Source organism: Moschus berezovskii, chromosome 3 (genome assembly GCF_049115385.1).
Source record: "Moschus berezovskii isolate FMDL1 chromosome 3, NW_MosBer_1.0, whole genome shotgun sequence".
Lineage (NCBI taxonomy): Eukaryota > Metazoa > Chordata > Mammalia > Artiodactyla > Moschidae > Moschus > Moschus berezovskii.
Genome location: NC_142462.1, coordinates 69,571,857 through 69,593,404, shown reverse-complemented (window position 1 = coordinate 69,593,404; position 21,548 = coordinate 69,571,857). Strand labels below are relative to the sequence as shown.

Below are 21,548 nucleotides of genomic sequence, written 5' to 3'. Positions count from 1 at the left end.
GCTCGCACAAACCTGGTGGATTAATCTTGTGAGCAGAGATGGATTTACCATAAGTCTAAGAAAGATTAAGTTTTAGAATTTCTTCCAAAGCTCTGGAAAGGGCCCCAACAATGAGTTCACAGGGTCCTATACTTTGTAAAATTGGCAAAAGTAAGATATTTTAAACACAATTGCTTCCTCTCTATCACAATTTCCCTTTTATCTGGTGGCTCTGGAAAAGCCATGGGAATTTGGGGGAAGTTGAAATGGAGATCCATTTAGGTTGCACTATGTATGTGGTTAGCTGTTATTTCTGTGCAGGTTAACTGCCAGCCATCCTGGGGCAGGAAGGACTTCCAGGTATGCTCCTATTGTCCACCAGCATGGAGACAAAGTGCAGGGCTAGCAGTCAGATCACAGGAGGAGAAAGTGTACTACAGCTCCTGGCATGGAAAGTATGTGGATCACGGAGGAGAAAATGAGGTGTGAAACGCACAAGGCTGGGAGCTGGTCTGGGGTAAGGTCTTCCAATCATGGATACGATGACTGCAAGATGTGGCTCATGCTGGTGCCTGGACAAAACAGAAGTGTTTCCCTATTAGGAATAAATAAATTAAAAATAGTAAAGTAATAAGGCATACACAATTATACACATACTGTCATTATAATTTCATCTTTATTAAGACAAAAATTTGGGTGCAGGCAGTTTATTTGGGGAGCGATCCCCAAAAGTGGGAAAGGAGAAGTGAGGAGAGTGACACAAGGAAGGGAGAAGAGTCATGTGAGGCGATGGCTGCTGTGAGCAATGGAGGCGATTCTGTCAAGACCCCCTGAGAAGCACACAGAAGATATTCTCAAATTGAGCACTGAACGAAGAGCCTTTATTCACTGGCCCCTGAGAACCCTGGCCAGAACTGGCCCACATTTTGGGCTGTGCCAAGCAAGCTCCTAAGGGCAGAATGTAGAAAGGCTGGCCGGCTCTGAGGTGGCATGCTGGTGGCACACAAACACTGACCCCATATCCATGAGTGCCGGGAAAGTGACACATGGATGAGAAGGATGTACGATAGAATTTATCAAAATCCTTATAGGTGTGCTTATATGAACACAAAGCATTACCAGCACTACAAATAGGGTGTGTCTTTAATGACTCCTCCACATAAGAAGTTTGATCGAGGTCTTCCCAGTTTGAAAACCATCCTAGAAATTTACACAGCTTTACCAGTGATGAGTTGTGTATGAAAGAAACACTTCTAAACTATCAATAATAAGAAAAAAAATTTTCTGTTCTATCTATAAACAGTCATATTACAAAATCATTGTTATAGGAAGAGGTAATCAGATTATATAGCCAAAGAATGTAAGAAAATCTTTTAAAGAAAGAAAAGTTGTCATTTTTCCCCTAGACTTTGTGGAGCTTATATTTGTTAACGTCTAAAAATTTGTAATTTGTTGTGATTTCTTCTCTCATTCTAAATAAGTATTCAAGTTGTGCCTAATTTTGTGTTGTAGTTTCATGTTCTGGTGTGAGAGGCCTTGGCAGCCAGCCAGCAGCCTTCCTAGGAAGAGCCATCTTTAAGGAGTCAGCCACAGAAGGAGGGTCACTTCCTGACACACTAAGACCCAGGATAAGTTGCTGAACGTCACTCAAGCTGAGTTCTTATTTATTTTTAGAACAACTAGCCGTTCAAGGGCACAGACAGATACTCTATCACTCAGAATGGCACCCAAAGCACTTCGTTCAAGGTCACTTGAGGGTTACAGGGGCACTGATCCTGGAAGCACAGAGTCACACCATTATTTAGATGAACTCTTAAATGAGAGAAAAACAAGATGCTGCTAAATAGAGGGTCCTGTGAGTTTGTGACAAGCAGCTCCTATAACTGTTTGTTGAATGAGTTTACCCAAGTTGCTGCCTCCGCAGAAGCACATGTCCTTGGGGCCTCAGTGCCCGCCTTGGTCTCCAAACACCTGCTCAATCTGGGGATTGAATGGATTCTCCTTTCCCAGGATGTGGGGCCACCAGTGCTGCATCTCTTTCCAGAAGTGATCTGCCAACAGCTTTAAAAGCACCTGCAAGCAAGAATCCAAAGGAAAAGTAAAAGGGGGATTATACCAAAGTAAAGAACTTATCAGCAAGATTTACTCTATTCTTTGAGTGGTGGACAGACCTTAGGCTGGCTCCCAAGGATTCCTACCTTTGGGTCTTTGTATGATCCCCTTCCTTTGATGTGGGTGGAACCCATCACCTGGTTCTAAGCAACAGAGTACAATAAAGGATGTCCTTTCAGTGACTGTGTCGCGTTATCTACGACTCTGCTTTGCTGGCAGACTTGCTCTGGAGACCCTCCTTGCTGATTATATAGCCAAATGCAATGAAGTTAGAAGCCATGTTGGGAAGCCACATGGCAGGAAACAGAGGGTGGCCTCTAGCTCACATCTAGTAAGAAGTTGGGTCTTCAGTCCTACAGCCACAAGGAAATAAATTCTGCCAACAACCCAAGTGGGTATGGAATCAAATCTTCCCCAGTGGAGTCTCTAAGTGAGAACGTAGATGTTAGTCTGTGAAATCCTAAGCAGGGAGCCCAGTGAAACTGTGCCAGCACTTCTGACCCACAGAAACTGAACCAAGTGTGTATTATTTTAAGCCGCTACCTTTGTGGAAATTTGTTTTTTGGTAATAGACAGCAAATACACTTCCTCAGAAAGCCATTTATTCGCTTACCTGTGGACAGCTAACACTTACTACAGGCCTAAGGCTTGGGTTTTGGAGATAAACAGGATGAATCCTTCCTTCAAGGAACTCCCAGTCTAGTGAGGGACTGAGACATGCAGAATGATGCTACCAAAGCCATAGGGAGGGCTGTGAGGGGCGCTCACACCTGGAAGAGGAAGAGGTGCCAACTCTGCTGGGTGGGAGGAAAGGATAGTTCCTCTCTGAAGAGTGCGATAGCTGAGTTGAATTTTCAAGGAGGAATTCACCAGATGGATCAAGAGGGAAGTAGTATACGTGACGGAGAATGCAGCACACACAAAAGTTCAGAGGTACAGAAGAGAATGGCCCATGGGTGGGGACCTGGGGTGCCTGGGACATGAGGCTGAATAGGTCCCCTGGCAGGGCTGTTGGCATGAAGAGTGTGGCTGGAGCGCCAGGGTAAGGAATGTACAGGCTTAATTCACAGGTCTGTCCCTGGCTCTCCCAGCCCAGTGCCCACTCCCTGGTTCCACAGTTGCCTGTCTCTTTATTCACAATGTCACCAGGATCCATTCTTGGTGTTCAGTCCTCTGGCTTGTCATTTACATGTCTTTGATGAGGAGTCTTTCTCTGCAGATAATGCCTTCATTTAGCAAATGGGGCTTGGACAAGCCTTCAGGCCCCAGATGGCTACATCTCCCTGGGGTTGGGTGGGGGGTGGTTAAAGCTGAATGAATAGAGGAATGTGATTGCTGAAGGCTTCAGAGGGGAACATATTGTTCAGTGCGGATGCTCAGTGATGTCCCTGACTTATTCAGAAGCACATGGACATTGTCTTCAAAGGGCACATCCTGTTCATCTTGCCAGTAAGCAGTGCTGCCAGCTCCCTGTGGATGTGGGCAGCCCTCTTCTACTCTCTGGGCTGAAATTCTCTCATTTTCAAAATGAGTGAAGGATCTAATGACTTATCTGGGTCTAAATTGTGTGTAAGATTTTAGCACTTAGAAAAAAAATTAGAACTGGTTGAGTTGATATATTAAACATCCTTGGTATTTTAATACATTCGGAACCTTCTGAGGTGGATCCCAAATTCCATCCATCCACCAATGTAACCTTGATTATATCTGGTTACAACACACAAACACACAAACACCCCACCTGCCACTACCACATACAACATGAACCACACACACATACACACACACTCAGACCTAAAGAGGCTGTCAGGCCAGCAGGTTTACTGGAAGACCTGATCAACTCTTACACACTAAAGCAGTCAGTGTTTTTTCAAGAGAGGACTGGTTTCAGACTGTTTTTCCTGCCACTTCTCAACAGAGTAGCCTCCTCCTAGGTCTGTGGAAAATTACGGGTTCTTATTTTTTTGTTTTTGCACTTTACCTTGATATACCTAAGCAGTCTTCCTAATAATTATGTGGTACCAAGGTATTTGTGGTCATTTATTTCCCTGTCTGAATTAATAAGGGAGGAGATGGGGATGAGGATAAGCGGAGGAAAGTTAAAAGGAAAGAACTCAGATTTAAGTATGGGTAGCTGTTTGGTTTGAAAGCAATTAGTTGGCTGTCACTCTAATGGAGATTAAAATATTCATGAGTGTGCACTGCTGATATTTTGGATCTAAAATGAGAGTGGCATCATCATTACTAAACTAGACACTTGTGATAAAATGACCCACTATAATTATTCATTTGTCTGAGAAATGTGTACTGAGCACCTACTGTGAGCTTCTTAAAACCAACCTTCTCTGGTAACTCCCATGATGCACTGCTCAGGACAAGGCTCAGCTATCCTCATTACCCTGGATGAGCTGGTCCTTGAACACAAATATCTTTTGTGTTTCCCTATTTACAATTTAAAATATTAATGCAATAACTATTCAGTTGAGAAAAAATTTAAAAGACAGTTAAGCAAAAAGAAAAACAGGATACAATGCATCTTAATTGAATAGAGAGTCACTGTTAGCATTGAGACTTTCTGGGCCACACACACATGCACACACACACATACATACACTGGATCCCTCTGTAAATATTTTATAATCTGCTCTTTCTGAGGAATAAATTACACATAGTAAAATTAACTCTTTTTGGTAAACAGTTCCACTAGTGTTGACAAATGCATTCAGTTGAGTAATCATCCCACCAATCTTTAATCTGCTTTTATTAATTCGTTCTATGTTACAAACATATTTCCATGTCACTGAAAGTAGATCTCTATCGTTTTTATTCATGGCACTATATTCCATCAGATAGATGTAAAGTAATTTATTTCACCGATAGAGATTTTCGCCACACATCTCCCTAACATCTGTCCTCAGGTAGACACAGTTTCCTGCTGCCAGTGAGTACAACATCTGCAGCCCAGGGTGGGTTCACAGGCTGCCTCATTCGCTAACCCTGCTAGACATGTGCATGGGATGAAACTGGTCCAGCAGAAAGCTAGGAGATGTAGGGTCCTGGGTAAGTGGAAGATTGTGGTGAACAGGGCCAGGCTCTTCCTTGTCTCTTCCTTGGCAATGACTCAGCTGCCTGTGCTCTCACAGGGCCCCACTGGCAGAGTCCAGATGGTTGCCACAAGGGTGGTGCTGCTCTTGTCCAGGTACCACTCTGTTCCAGCAGTGTGGCCCTTACTCTGGGTAAGTCCATATGGGCACTGGTGCTGGTCTGCAGGCACCCCTACAGCCCCAGTGCCTATGTGGGGTACTGTCACCCACTCATTTGCCTGTTGCAGAAGCCCTCATGGTGGCAAAACCATGTGATGGTTGTTGGCCCACTGCAAAGTTTCCCCTTTGAAACTCTCACAGAAGGGGTGACCAAGCAGGGTAACTTAACCTCCCATTGTTTTATGTATTTAGGTGAACAGCTTTTTGAGTTTTTACTTGCAGCCTTTGCTCTCCTTAGGATTTGGGCATGAGTCCATGGAGAGGGGAGTTGGAGGGTGGGGACTTGGTGCTGTTCTTGATTCAGTCCTTGGTGACAGCCATCATGTGGTTTTTAGAATTGCTCTCCCTTCTGATGACAATTTTAAACTGAGCCACACTTCTTTGCCTAACCGTATTTGTACTTATGATGAGTTCTTCCCCAGGCAGTACTGGTCCTCCAGGCAAATACACCATGCCAGATTCAGTCCACATGCTCATGATCTGCTCACATATGCAGACATGATAGAAGCCCAGCAGTGCTCATAGCTGGACATCACCTAAGATTTCTCCACAACTCCCACTTCAGAAGATATTTGTATATACTTTGTTACAAAAATGGAGCTCTTTAGTAAGACAACCATAAAAACAAACCCTAAACAGTAACTACCTTTTGGTTTTTTATATATATATATATATATTTAACTAATTTATTTTTAACTGAAGGATAATTGTTTTACAGAATTTTGTTTTTTCCTTTTTGTAATATTTTTAAAGAATAAATGCAATTCAGAGCAAGATTATATAGACTTCACCAACAATTTATGACCAACCTTTTAAATTGTTAAATTTAACACTGGGGTTCTACCAGACCAAAGTGAAAAATCTCTGAATTTATTTTTTCTGCAGGAAGAATACATCCAGTCTATCTTGGTAAGATTGATTTTAAACACCTGCAGAGAAGCCCTCACCACAGGGAAGGCATGGTTTTATTTCTCTGGCCTCTTAATCTGTTCAGAAACACAATCTATTGGACCTGGTTGCTTTTGTTCCCAATTAATTTTAAATTTGTTACTTACAATGTGATAGTGGTATGAAATGCATTTTAAAACATTTAAGGAAAAATGTAAGTTTCCAGCTCCAGCCCGTCTGTGCTGATTCAATGTGTCACCACTCAAACCACTGCTGCCAGCTGGTGTATTAAGCAAACTGAACAAACATGGTCCTTCATACATGGGTGACCAGCCTCAATGACTGCTATTTGAGGGTTTCCTGGCCCAGAAGGCCCTTCCTCTTCGTTTTCCCCACTGCCAGCAGAGATGCCTTCTTTGAGGGACTCTACAAGCCTGCCACGGACCTGGGGTCCCAGGGACTTAACGTGTTGAGACAAATAAAGATCTAGAGGCTATTAAACTTATTTAAAGCCAACCTACTGATTTTATATATATATATATATATATATATTCATATATATATATATTCAGTTCAGTTCAGTCGCTCAGTCGTGTCTGACTCTCCGCGACCCCATGAATCACAGCACGCCAGGCCTCCCTGTCCATCACCAACTCCCGGAGTTCATCCAAACACATGTCCATAGCGTCGGTGATGCCATCCAGCCATCTCATTCTCTGTCGTCCCCTTCTCCTCCCACCCCAAACCTTTCCCAGCATCAGAGTCTTTTCCAGTGAGTCAACTCGTTGCATGAGGTGGCCAAAGTATTGCACTTTCAGCTTTAGCATCAGTCCTTCCAATGAACACGCAGGATTGATCTCCTCTAGAATGGACTGGTTGGATCTCCTTGCAGTACAAGGGACTCTCAAGAGTCTTCTCCAACACCACAGTTCAAAAGCATCAATTCTTTGGCGATCAGCTTTCTTCACAGTCCAACTCTCACATCCATACATGACCACGGGAAAAACCATAGCCTTGACTAGACGGACCTTGGTTGGCAAAGGAATGTCTCTGCTTTTTAATATGCTATCTAGGTAGGTCATAACTTTCCTTCCAAGCAGTAAGCGTCTTTTAATTTCCTGGCTGCAATCAGCATCTGCAGTGATTTTGGAGCCCCAAAAAATAAAGTCTGACACTGCTTCCACTGTTTCCCCATCTATTTCCCATGAAGTGATGGGACCAGATGCCATGATCTTCGTTTTCTGAATGTTGAGCTTCAAGCCAACCTTTTCACTCTCCTCTTTCACTTTCATCAAGAGGCTTTTGAGTTCCTCTTCACTTTCTGCCATAAGGGTGGTGTCATCTGCATATCTGAGGTTATTGATATTTCTCCCAGCAATCTTGATTCCAGCTTGTGCTTCTTCCAGCCCAGCATTCCTCATGATGTACTCTGCATATAAGTTAAATAAGCAGGGTGACAATATACAGCCTTGACGTACTCCTTTTCCTATTTGGAACCAGTCTGTTGTTCCATGTCCAGTTCTAACTGTTGCTTCCTGACCTGCATACAGGTTTCTCAAGAGGCAGGTCAGGTATGTTTGCTTCCAGCAGTGTAAACGGGTCAGGGCTCAAGAAAGAACAGGGAGTTGATGTCATGGAAGATTCACTGCCTACACGGAGAGTTTGAAGAGGTTGGTTTGAGTTACTCCTTGCATGATAAGAAATGAGGCTGTTTTGCAGAGACTGTGTTGGATGGAGTTTCTAAAGGCAGGAGGTGTCAGGAATGTTTAACTAGAGAGTCTCGCATAGCCAAGAAAACTCGACTTGACATGTTTGTGGTTCTTTCAACATTTCCTGTTTACTATTGTCTGATTTTAGACTCAGAGATGTTTTGAGTGCCTTTTCAGATATTTAACTTTGCAAAGATTTTAAAAGGTAGACATTGAACATATAGAATTGTTGCACCTTCCACAGGCCAGAAATCTGGGTCTTGGGTCTTTATCATGATGTTTCTTTCCCAGGACAAACTTTCTTTGCATTTTGTCAGTAGTTTGACTGCTATTCCCAACTCTCTGCTACATCAGCTGTCTCTGGAGGCATCTAGGGATCTCCCAGGTCTTCTTTCCAGTGGGTCCTGCTGGGAGGGCCAATAGTTCCTGCTTCACGGCAGTCACACCTGTGTAATCCCTCTCCTTTGAGTGTGGTGGGACTTGACACTTGCTTTTAACTTCTAGGATATGGCAAAGGTGATGGAACATTACTCTGAGATTAGGTTGTGTACCATTGTGACTTCTGTCTTGCTGGCAGATACTCTCTGTTGCCGTTTTGTACTCACTGATGAAACAGGTCACCCAGGTGGCCTCTGAGCAACAGCCAGCTAGGAACTGTTGCTAGCAACATTTTAGTTCCACAAGCCTCAAGGAACTAAATTCTGCATGTGAACTTGGAGGCAGATCCAAGTTAAGCTTTCAAATGACACCCAGCCCTGGCAGATACCTTGATGGCAACCTGGGGGAGACAGTTTCCTGGCCACAGAAACTGTCAGATAAGTAATGTGCATGGTTTTAAAATCATTTGGTATGCAACAGTAGACAACTGAAACACCTTCTCAATCATAATCCTGTTGGATCTTTATTTTTCTTCATAATTTGATCCCTTGGGCCAACCTCATCCCTGCCAGTGTCTCCAACTCTCAACTAGAAGCAGGTGATTCCCAAACCTATGTCTCCAGGCCACACCCCTCTCCTGAGATCAAAACTCATAAACTTGATCTAGTGACTGGATATAGTGCAGGTACCCCAAATTTAGAATGTTCCAATCTTCTCCTGACAAAATGTGGTCCACTAGAGAAGGGAATGGCAAACCACTTCAGTATTCTTGCCTTGAGAACCCCATGAACAGAATGAAAGGCAAAAAGATAGGACACTGAAAGATGAACTCCCCAGGTGGGTAGATGCCTAATATGCTACTGGAGATCAGTGGAGAAATAACTCCAGAAAGAATGAAGGGACGGAGCCAAAGCAAAAACAACACCCAGTTGTGGATGGGACTGGTGATAGAAGCAAGGTCTGATGCTATAAAGAGCAATATTGCATAGAAACCTGGAATATTACGTCCATGAATCAAGGCAAATTGGAAGTGGTCAAACAGGAGATGGCAAGAGTGAACGTTAACATTCTAGGAATCAGCAAACTAAAATGGATTGGAATGGGTGAATTTAACTCAGGTGACTACTACTGTGGGCAGGAATCCCTTAGAAGAAATGGAGTAGCCATGATAGTCAACAAAAGAGTCTGAAATGCAGTACTTGGATGCAATCTCAAAAACGACAGAATGATCTTTGTTCATTTCCAAGGCAAACCATTCAATATCATGGTAATCCAAGTCTATGCCCCGACCAGTAACACTAAAGAAGCTGAAGTTGAACAGTTCTATGAAGACCTACAAGACCTTTTAGAACTAACAACCATAAAGGATGTCCTTTTCATTATAGGGGACTGGAATGCAAAAGTGGAAAGTCAAGAAACACCTCAAGTGACAGGCGAAATTGGCCTTGGAGTACAGAAAGAAGCAGGGCAAAGGCTAGTAGAGTTTTTTCCACAGAACTCACTGGTCATAGCAAACACCCTCTTTCAACAACACAAGAGAAGACTCTACACATGGACAGCACCAGATAGCCAACACTGAAATCAGATTGATTATATTCTTTGCAGCCAAAGATGGAGAAGCTCTATACAGTCAGTAAAAACAAGACCAGGAGCTGACTGTGGCTCAGATCATGAACTCCTCATTGCCAATTTCAGACTTGAATTGAAGAAAGTGGGGGAAACCACTAGACCATTCAGGTATGACATAAATCAAATCCCTTATGATTATACAGTGGAAGTGAGAAATAGATTTAAGGGACTAGATCTGATAGACAGAGTGCCTGATGAACTATGGATGGAGGTTTGTGACACTGTACAGGAGACAGGGACCAAGACCATCCCCAAGAAAAAGAAATGCAAAAAAGCAAAATGGTTGTCTGAGGAGGCCTTACAAATAGCTGTGAAAAGAAGAGAAGCGAAAAGCAAAGGAGAAAAGGAAAGATATACTCATTTGAATGCAGAGTTGCAAAGAATAGCAAGGAGAGGTAAAAAGTCTCCCTCAGTGATCAATGCAAAGAACTAGAGGAAAACAATAGAATGGGAAAGACTAGAGATCTCTTCAAGAAAATTAGAGATACCAAGGGAACATTTCATGCAAAGATGGGCTCAATAAAGGAAAGAAATGGTATGGACCTAAGAGAAGCAGAAGATATTAAGAAGAGGTGGCAAGAATACACAGAACTGTACATAAAAGACCTTCACGACACAGATAATCACCATGGTATGATCACTCACACTCACCTAGAGCCAGACATCCTAGAATGTGAAGTCAAGTGGGCCTTAGGAAGCATCACTATGAACAAAGCTAGTGGAGGTGATGGAATTCCGGTTGAGCTATTTCAAATCCTGAAAGGTAAGGCTGTGGAAATGCTGCACACAATATGCCAGCAAATTTGGAAAACTCAGCAGTGGTCACAAGACTGGAAAAGGTCAGTTTTCATTCCAATCCCAAAGAAAGGCAATTCCAAAGAATGCTAAAACTACCACACAATTGCACTCATCTCACACGCTAGTAAAATAGTGCTCAAAATTCTCCAAGCGAGGCTTCAGCAATATGTGAACTGTGAACTTCCAGATGTTCAAGCTGGTTTTAGAAAAGGCAGAGGCACCAGAGATCAAATTGCCAACATCCGCTGGATCATGGAGAAAGCAAGAGAGTTCCAGAAAACCATTTATTTCTGCTTCATTGACTATGCCAAAGCCTTTGACTGTGTGGATCACAATAAACTGTGGAAAATTCTGAAAAAGATGGGAATACCAGACCACCTGACCTGCCTCTTGAGAAACCTGTATGCAGGTCAGGAAGCAACAGTCAGAACTGGACATGGAACAACAGACTGGTTCCAAAGAGGAAAAGGAGTACATCAAGGCTGTATATTGTCACCCTGCTTATTTAACCTCTATGCAGAGTACATCATGAGAAACACTGGGCTGGATGAAGCAAAAGCTGGAATCAAGATTGCCGGGAGAAATATCAATAACCTCAGATATGCAGATGACACCACCTGTATGGCAGAAAGTGAACAAGAACTAAAGAGCTTCTTGATGAAAGTGAAAGGAGAGTGAAAAAGTTGGCTTAAAGATCAACATTCAGAAAACTAAGATCATGGCATCCGGTCCCATCACTTCATGGCAAATAGATGGGGAAACAGTGGAAACAGTGGCTGACTTTATTTTTTGGGTCTCCAAAATCACTGCAGATGGTGAATGCAGCCATTAAATTAAAAGACGCTTACTCCTTGGAAGGAAAATTAGGACCAAACTAGACAGCATATTAAAAAACAGAGACATTACTTTGCCAACAAAGGTCCATCTAGTCAAGGCTATGGTTTTTCCCGTGGTCATGTATGGATGTGAGAGTTGGACTATAAAGAAAGCTGAGCACCAAAGAATTGATGCTTTTGAACCATGGTTTTGGAGAAGACTCTTGAAAGTCCCTTGGACTGCAAGGAGATCCAACCAGTCCATTATAAAGGAGATCAGTCCTGGGTGATCATTGGAAGGACTGAGGCTGAAGCTGAAACTCCAAAACTTTGGCCACCTCATGTGAAGAGCAGACTCTTTTGAAAAGACTCTGATGCTGGGAAAGATTGAGGGCAGGAGGAGAAGGGGACCACAAAGGATGAGATGGTTGGATGGCATCACCTACTTGATGTACATGAGTTTGGGTCAACTGTGGGAGTTGGTGATAAACAGGGAGGCCTGGCTGCTGCGGTCCATGTGATCACAAAGAGTTGGACATGACTGAGCGACTAAACTGAACTGAACTGCATTGAATCTTCTCCTTTTTCTGAGTTCCTTGACTTGATATTTTCACCTCTCTTCATCCAGGTGTCCAATTCTGTGAGTCATCTCCTTCCTACCCACCAAATCCATTCAATCAGCAGGTCTGGCATTATATCTTCTAGTCCCATTACCCCCTTAAAATGAAGAAGGTATTTCTTAAAATTCTGTTCTATATTTTGGGAATGAGATAAAAAATAAGTGATTGTTAGTATACCAGGATTTTTTATACTTGATTACTTTCACTTAGATGATGAATACAATCTGGCTCAAAAATTAATATCTATCATAAATTTGAGCTTTTCAACAAAATCCATGTTTATACTTAATTACACTTGTCTCTCTCAGAAAATTGTAACAGTTGAATCAATAGTGATTATACACTGTCCCCCTCTGCTTCTCCAGCAAGGTTTTAGAAAGAAGTAGGCCAATAAAATAAAGCCTGCTCCCCTCTTGGTGGTAAGGGGCCAGTATCAACTCTTTCACTCAGATGTACAGAAACTGATGAGGCGGCACTTGATGAAGGTTTGAGTCTATTCTTTTGGTTGGTATTATGTCTGTGCCATAAACATGAGGTCCTGTGACTCAACCTTGGCCAACTAGCTCTTTCAAGATGGAAAAGGGGTAAACTCCTATAGCTTCCCCATGGTCTAGAAGAATCCATTAACATGGCTTCTGCTATAGGGCATGCCATTGGGAGGAGAGTATATAGGGACATTCGGAGGCTCCCTTGAAGGCTTCAAGTCACAACCCTGTCCTGATGCTGCTCACATCTGTATCTGCAGCTCAGATGCCTTCCTGAGCCTGCTGCAGAGACATCCTATAGGATCTTTAAATGCAACTTTTACTAACGCCTCCTCAAACCACCCCATCCCCCTAAAGGTGTTCTTGTCTCAGCAGGCAATGGAATCATCTATCCAATTTCCCAGTTCACAAAAGAAGTGTCATGCTTAGCACCTCTTTCTCTTTCACCTTCACATCCAATAAACAACCATGTTCTATTGATTTAACTATCTGAATCACTCCAACAGAGGCTTTCTCCCTCCCTCTCTCACTACCGCTGTTCAGGCCACCACATTCTCCCACACAAAAGTGTCCTCCAAACAGGTCTCCCTCCCTCTGGACCAAACCATTCTCCATGCCGCCACCTCAGGTATCTTTTTAGAGCACAAAGTGAAAGAAGTGAAAGTGTTAGTCACTTAGTCGTGTCCGACACGTTGCACGACCCCATGGACAGTAGCTCACCAGGCTCTTCTGTCCATGGGATTCTCCAGGCAAGAATACTGGAGCAGACTGTCATGCCCCTCTCCAGGGGATCTTCCCAACCCAGCGACCGAACCCAGGTCTTCCACATTGCAGGCGGATTCTTTACCATTTGAGCCACGAGGGAAGCACTAAGTCTGGGTATTTTTCCTTCTTGCTGAAAAAACCTTCAATGGCTCCCCATTCTCCGTAGCTGAAAGGTCAGATCCCATACAGACCCTGTGTGATCTGTCCCTAAATCTCTCTCTTGATCCCTCTCTGCCCAACTCTGTGTCTCAGCCACAGTGAAGCACTTTTATTTCCTCCAACGTGCTGTGCTTTCTTTTGTATTCAGGTCCTTGCCTTTTCACTTTCTTTGGCTCAAAACACTTTCTGCATCCCCTTCCCTCTTCCTGTCACTTGACAAGTTCATGGTCTTAATTCTGAGTTCCCTCCTCCAAAAGTTTTTTCTCATACCCCTTTGCTCCATCCCATCTCCCACAGTGCTCCCTTAGCATCTGTGCTTGCAAATTAGAGGCACTGACTACTTCACGTTTAATTAGCTGTTTACTTCTCATTCTCCCACTCTATCCTATAATCTCCTTAACCGGCAGGGGTAGTTTCTTGTTCATCCTTGACTTCTCACTGTATCTGATACCGGATAGGCACTCAGTAAACATTCTTGGATGGCAACTTGCCATCTAGACTGTTCAGCTCAACATACAGGATAACTAGGCAGGCTTTAGGCATATCTCTCCACTGTCATCCACTTTAGTCACAGCTCCGCCCACTGGGGCCCACTCTATCACCCACTCCCAGCATGTGAACGAATTTCTCAGGAATGACTTAAGATTATAGCACACACTGAGTTTCAGCTTTTGACTTTGTTCACAACAGTTATTGGCGAAGTCATTTGAGTGCAAGAGAGAGCCCCAGTTTGACAGAACTTGAACCCTAATGCTATTTTAAGAGTCAGGGACACAATACTCTTTTGAAGATCAGACAGATATGTTCCGAGGGATACGACAAAGCTGTCTTTGACCCTCTTCTTTTTAGTTTGTTACTCATTACTGCCTATCTGACCATCTCCTCTCGTCCCTGTTCTCTGTAGAATCAGAGGGTTAAATTCTGTGATGTACAAAGAACGATAAGAACTACCACCTCATTACTGCCAGAAAGCAGGTCTCCACATGAACTCTTCTAAAACCAAAGACATCATTGAGGGGAGCGGGCAAACTCTAATATTTAAGCAGCTTCTAGCCAATAATTCTCTTGGATCAACATATCCAAGTGATACACAGGAAACTTAGATATTCTGAAGTGCATTACTTAGATTTTTGGGGTTGTTGCTATTTAACACATGGGCATTTAATATTCACTTAAAAATTTACCCAGTATCTATGGGACTTCACTGTCCATCTATCTGATGATGGAGTGGCAGTCTTCCTTTTCTTTTGAGACAACTCTTAGCCCTGCCCATGGGTACCCATGGGACCTAGAACTTGAGAGAAGGAGAACGTGGTTCTCTTCAAGCTTCTGAGGCGATGATCAGGCCTCCCTGTGGCCTGACTGACCAAAATGTAACAAGTGGCAGAGTTACCCCCCTGCTTCTTTACTTATTTTTTATATAAAGGGATAATATGAGGAAGTCCAGTATATAGAACAGAGTAAAGAGGAACTTCCCTGGCTACAGCCAGGATAATGGATAGAATGAGGACAGGAGCGGGGGACAGCATCCCACCTTCCAGCTCCCCTTGCTCTGTGAAGAGACCAGAGCAGAACTACTTTCCAGAATTGTCTCTTGGAATCCTAGATGGGAAACAGCTTTTACTGCAGGATATTGCCAAGGACATTGTTCTCCTCTCATATAATTCTCATTTTCTAGAATGATCTGTAGAAGAAACTTCTCATAGGACTCATTTCCAGGAATCCTTCTGATGTTTTTTTCTGAGTACTTAATTTATTTTTTTTTTATCTTTTGAAGGCCATGGCTTATGCCTCTCTTTGCATCAGCCCCTTGGAAAGCCTGGAGATGATTTTGTGGGTCCATGCAGGGAGTACCTTGGGAATTTCTGGGACAAATCATGAATTGTAAACATTAAGTCAGGAATCCAGGTATCATTGCTATCTTATTTTCCTTTTACTCTGATTTTTACTTTATTTTTTAAAATGAATATTAATTTGATTTATGTTTATCTTCTATCTTACACATGTATGTACATCACTTCAAACTCTTTCTGGAATAAAACAGGATAAAAATGAACATATGGATGCATTAATTATGATGAAAACATAACAGCTTCCAGCAGCCATCACGTGACTGCTCTTACCTCATTAGGGTGAAATCCATCCACGGGTTCGATGAGCTGCCAGGGCTGCCCACCTTTCTTTTTCCACTCCTCTGTGACTGCAGGGCAGACACACACAGAATTAGAGACATGCTTTTCTGAGCAGCGGTCAACACCCAGAACAAGGGCTGTGAAGGATGCTCCTCCTGGGCTGATGTTTACCCAGCCACACCTGCCTCTGAGTCATTGTTTCAGGATGGCGGTTTCCTAAACAGAAGTGATCTTTCCATTGTATCATTTTCCCGCTTTAACTCAAGAAGGAAAACGTGCGATAATGTTGGATGAATGTGGTTTGTAGAGTAAGCGGGGTGGGAGGGAAGGGTGAGCTGTAAAATATTCAACATTGATATAAGTCCATCTCATTTCTCAGTGACCAGAACAGGATTTCAGAAACAAGAGGAAGCTATTAAACTAACCTTTCCTTTCATGGGTTGCCATTTCCAGACACTGCCTGCATATATCAAGTCATCATCATTAAAACTCACATAGTTCTCAGAAATATAATTACATAAAATGATCTCAGCATCACATGTAGAGTGAGGATAGCTACAGAGAAAACGCTATGAGCCTTAAAATGATGAGCAGCAATAAAACTGTTCTTCAACAGGGGTGAAACCCAGGAATGTCAGCTGCCCCAAGGCAACAGCACAAGGAACTCTACATTGTAATATCATATTGTCAATAAGGATTTCTCAAGGAAATTTCAAACCCCCAGAAAACCTCCAGAGAGAAAACTGTGAGACCTACTGTCACTAGAGTAGCCCACCAAGTCCTCACTTCCCTGGTGCCCTGAGAAGGGAGTGGGCACAGCTGTGATTCCCCCAGTTCTTCCCTCCTCATGCGTATGTGTTCAGTTACCTGGTTATGTCTGACGCCTTGCAACCCCGTGGACTGTAGCCCATCAGGCTCCTCTGTCCATGGGGATTGTCCAGGCAAGAATACTGGAGTGGGTTGTCATTTCCTACTCCATCTTTCCTCCTCACTCTGCAAAAACTCAAGGGCAGGGATCTGTGCCCTATTGCCCCACCCCCCACTTTTTATCTCCCTTTGCCCCAAGGGAAGAATGAAAATTCTATTAGGAGCTCTGACTGGACAAGACAGGCTGGACTTCCCTGGAGCTGAATCAATACTATGCTGCTTTTGAAATTAGTTCTAATATTACTCCAGGCCATCTATACTTGCAGTCCAATCCCTGTCCCCAGAGGGGCTGCAAATACTGCTGCCCTTCTCAGAGCACAGGAGACAATCCCTGCTGGTGGTTTGGAGTCTTACCCTGGATTACCAGTTCCTGTTGGCTTTTTCCCTGCCTGAATGCGCACCACTGAGCCACTCTCTTATACTTTGTGTTTTACTGGGTTTTATTGGAGGGTTCTAGAAGAAACAGCTATTGGAAAATGGCCTTTGCATTTGTTGTGAAACTCAAATCAAGGACATTGTCCACGGTATTCTCCACAGGTGGTCCCAAGGGAGAGACTGCTTAATGATGGTAAATCATGTATCTCTCTGAAGGAATAGTATATATCTGATCTTCTGATAGGAAACTTAGAGGTGAAATGATGCTGAAACTACACTAACCGTTATGAAGGCTTATTCTGCTGAACCAGCTTGCAGACCTCAACAGTTTCTTGCAGTTGGCCACAGGTACCCTGTGAAAGACAGAGCCTTGGGCAAGCTTGCTTGGCTCCAGCTTCAGTCTGCCTGGCTGTTCTGCTTTTCAGGCATGACCTTGGAATCAGATTTTCTGCTTCGGGTTCAATTCTGGCTGCTGCAACTTAACCTCTGGACCTGAAACTGAAGCACCTATGGGAATGTGCTGGCCTCCTGGGTGCATAATGCTGCTCTAGCCCAGCTCTGCTCATCTGGCTTACCTGCTGCGAGTTCCCAGTGTTTGGTTCAGGCTGTTCCTTCTCCCCTTTGATTGACCAGGAGACAATGGGCCACTTTCCTACTCATTTCTTTGTGGGGGGGGGGGGGTCCTGCTTTTATACTTTAGAATTTTATGCTGATTCTCTGAGTCACTGCCAAACTGAACATCCAACCAATTACCCTGAATGGAAAACCAGGCATTTGGAAGGGTTTCTTCAAAGTCAGTGTCATCCATTACTGAGCCCCCTCCATACTTTTTGCTCTTCTGTATGATCAGCCTTATCCCTGTCTTGTAGTCCCAAGAGTTTCTAAAACAAAAATCAATAATAATGCAGAAAGGTCCAGCCCAGGTTAAGACATCAGCCTCCCAGGTTATCTGTCACATGAGCGGTGACCGCGCTTCTATGCTACTTGTACTCTTTCACCTCACCCAAGTTCTCAATGAACTTTTCCATCCTTTCTCTTGCTTCTCCCTTTATTTTCAGTTTGGTTTCCCTTATGCTGAACAAGTGTGAAAAAGAAAAGAAAGAGAGAAAGAATCTTTGTCCAGTGTTAAGTAATTCCCAGTCCATGTTATACAATGGGAATCAAGCCCAGTGAAGACCTCAGAAAGCCTGCTGAGAAGCTATAGAGTTGGATGAATAAGACATGAGGATTGTATTAACAAGATGGACAGCAAGGCATGGGTCTGACATGGACCACCCACACATCCTCTGATCCAGCAGGGGCAGGAAGTTCCTTACAGTATTTTCTGGCTCTCCTTGTTTGCAGAGAAGTTTAATCAACAAATTCAGTCTAAACTTGTGCCTTTACTGGCTAAGAGAACATTTGGAAAGGAATTAAAGTAATCTAGAAAGCTGGAAAATCCACAGTGGAAAGCAAATTTGAACCCATAAGTGAAACAAATTTGAGCCTGTAAGTTTAAGCCAAGATGGTGTTCCTGGAGAGAAATGTTTCCTGAGAGCCCCATATTATAAATACCAGACTTCTTATACCCAGGTTTCTCTAGTGTGATTAAATGTTAGTCTTACCCAGGCTTAAAGTTAGTCTAGGCTGCTTCCATTTTGATTTGAATTTTATGTGCATTACTAACTACTATTTGAAAAACTATTTCCCTTAGAGGAAGGGAGAGGTGGAGATGGATATTATACTTCACAAAACAAATTCAGTCATCAGAATTAATGACTGTTTTTAAAGTGAAAAGGAATGCTCATTCCTTCTACTCCCTTGGAGGCTTGATCTCATAATGTAGGATCATTTTCTCACATGATGATTCTGTCTTTGAGAGTTGCCGCTGCTGCTGCTAAGTCGCACCAGTCACTAAATATCTGCAGACATCAGAATTACAACACTTACAGGAAGAGTCAGTAACTGACAGGCAAGAGTTTAAGGTTTCACCTGTGTTATGACCAGACAGAGTTAGATAGAATGACCCTTTCTAGTTTGTTTATCTCAGGGTGAAATTTTGCTCTTTAGAATAAATACAATTGTAGACAGTGGTCTCTATTTCTTCCTGACTGATTTTGGCATGGGATGTCCAAGCAGGGTATTATGGTAAATTGGTCAGTTTGCTTCCTGCCTGGGACCATAATTAAAAATAGGTATACAAATCCAATTTGTTCTTTGGAACAGCTGGTTTAAAGCTCTTGAATCAGCATGAATGATCTCTTGGGATATGGTACGTACTGTATTTTTTTTATTGGTAAAGTCAAAATTTTGCTAATGACCAGTTTTTCAGAGATGCAATAGAAATCACAGGAGAAGACTCATAGAACATTTGCTAGCTCCTTGGTGAACAGCAATATTAGCAGATACTTAAAGAGAAATCTGAATTCTGGTCAGATTTCATGGTTATTGGTCATTTTACAAACACATGGGGGAACCAGGTTTATTCTAATTGAGTTGTCTTAGAAGCTGAGGGCAGCTGGTGGAATATTTAAAGTGTCAGTGAAAAAATGGCCTTGTCAGTCAAGTGGCATTTTCCTTCCCCCGTTTGGGAGGTGTGGTAGAGATGAAGAAAAAGGACATCACCTGCTCAAGCTGGCATTTCCCGAGGGAGAAAAAATTACTGCCTCTGTTCAGCTCATAACCAGTCGGAGGATGAGTCAGCGAGAGACAGAAAAAGTCTCTGAGGTGAGCAATCATCTTTTGGAGCTGGACTGAGTCTGTCACAGTGGAGAACAGACAGGTCTCATGTCTACCCTCGAGGGACAGGGACCCTCAACAGTCATTTGCTCTGTCTCAGGGTGTAAAATTGTGAATTACATATGAAAGTAATATTTGTGATGCTCAAATGTAGTATAGAAATGAGAGCAGAGATTTTCATGTGACTACTGAGACTGCAAATTTAATAAATGACTCTATAGAGTTTCCCAGGAGGGAAACTACCTGCCAAGGCAGGAGACCCAAGAGATATGAGTTTGATCCCTTGATTGGGAAGATTCCCCTGGAGGAGGGTATGGCAACCCATTCCAGTATGCTTGCCTGGAAAACTTCATGGACAGAGGAACCTGGTGGGCCACAATCCAAGGGGTCACAAACAGTTGGCCATGACTAAGTGTATGTGTTGGAGGCTATCCATGGAGATGGATCTAGGAGTGGATGCACCCTCTGCCTCCCCTGGAAAAATGCTAAAGTCTCAAGGGAGGCATTCTTTTTGGAGTAGTCTAACACTGGGCGTAGGTGAAGACGTCACCATAGACGTCCTGAAAACTAGATAGAGATTCCAGCTCTTTCAGAAGTGCATATGGTGGCACGTAGCTGTGGGATGCTGTATTGGATGCTTCTAGAGGCAGATCCCAGGGTACCATTTCCTCTGTCTCCCTTCTCCCTCCCACTGGGTCTTCTTTAGAGGAGACTAACCTCATATGGAGAAGGGAAAGAAATCCCTGTACCAAAACTGGACCTTCATCAGGAAATTAAAAAATTTTAGGAAATTCCTTGAACTATTGATGAGAGTTGACAAACAAGGAGAGATACCTAGGAGGTTTCTCAGTAAGGTGATCAATCACCATGTTGATGTAGCATGTTCAGTTTAACTGAAACTTTTAAATTGCATTTACTGCTGCTCTGAGGATAAGAATGTGCTGAGGAACCTCTGCTTCCAAGCATTTGGAATGCTGGTAAGGATGGGGTCTTGGAGGAAGCTCTTTTCTCTATATCTTTCATGATGAGAAGGACTGTTCTGTTTAGTTAACTATATTCCCAGCACCTGTACAGCACATAGAAGGGCTTAGCAAAAATATGATGATTAAGTGACTAAGTTCTTAATCTTGGAGCATTATCGGAGCCCCACTGATTAAGTTTTAATATGTGTATGAATCATCTATGGATTATGTCCAGATGCAGACAGACTCTGATTAGGCAGGTCCTAATTAGGAGTGGGGCCTGGGGCTCTGCATTTATAACCAGACACCTTGGTATATGGATCCTGTTCATTCTGAACTGTGTATTAAGTGGCCAGGGTATGAGAGAATGGTGATCTTTCCTGGGTGCTGGTTATGTTCCGGGCATGACATTTAGGAGGATTATACATTATTTCACACAATCATCACAAAGACTTGTTATGTAGATACAATGTCTCTGTTTCCAGGTCTGGAAAGGAGAGTTTGAAAATGTTCAGGGAATTTCCAACAGTCCCGAAGATAACAAATGACAGAGCTAGAGATTACTGTGGAAATGAGAAAGTCTCTAGTGAAAGCTAGGCATTATTATATTTTTAAAAACTTTATCTACATTCAGGGTTGGTGATGATCAAAGATTACTTAGTGGTACATTTGTTTTCACCAGGAATTCATTAATGAGGCTTTAACTCTGCATTTTAATGAGAGGTTATTTATCAAAATGTCTCTCCCCATGAGGGAAATATGTATCACCTAGGCAGGAAATCTAGTTAAGAGAGATCAGTCTTGTTGAAAAGATGTTCAGAATTGAAGTACTAG

At 42.9% G+C, this 21,548-nt stretch overlaps 1 protein-coding gene across 2 annotated transcripts in view; it reads right to left on the bottom strand.

The window, feature by feature from the left end:
• Positions 1–636: 636 nt before the first annotated feature.
• AOAH (acyloxyacyl hydrolase) overlaps positions 637–21,548 on the bottom strand; it is a 196,432-nt gene continuing 175,520 nt past the window's right edge. For both annotated transcript variants that reach the window (XM_055420873.2, XM_055420871.2), the window contains exons 20-21: positions 15,724–15,800; positions 637–2,052 (exon numbers count right to left, since the gene is read on the bottom strand). In XM_055420873.2, coding sequence (XP_055276848.2) covers positions 1,924–2,052; positions 15,724–15,800 — 206 coding nt within the window. In that variant the 3' untranslated portion in view covers positions 637–1,923. The remainder of the gene's footprint in view (positions 2,053–15,723; positions 15,801–21,548) is intronic.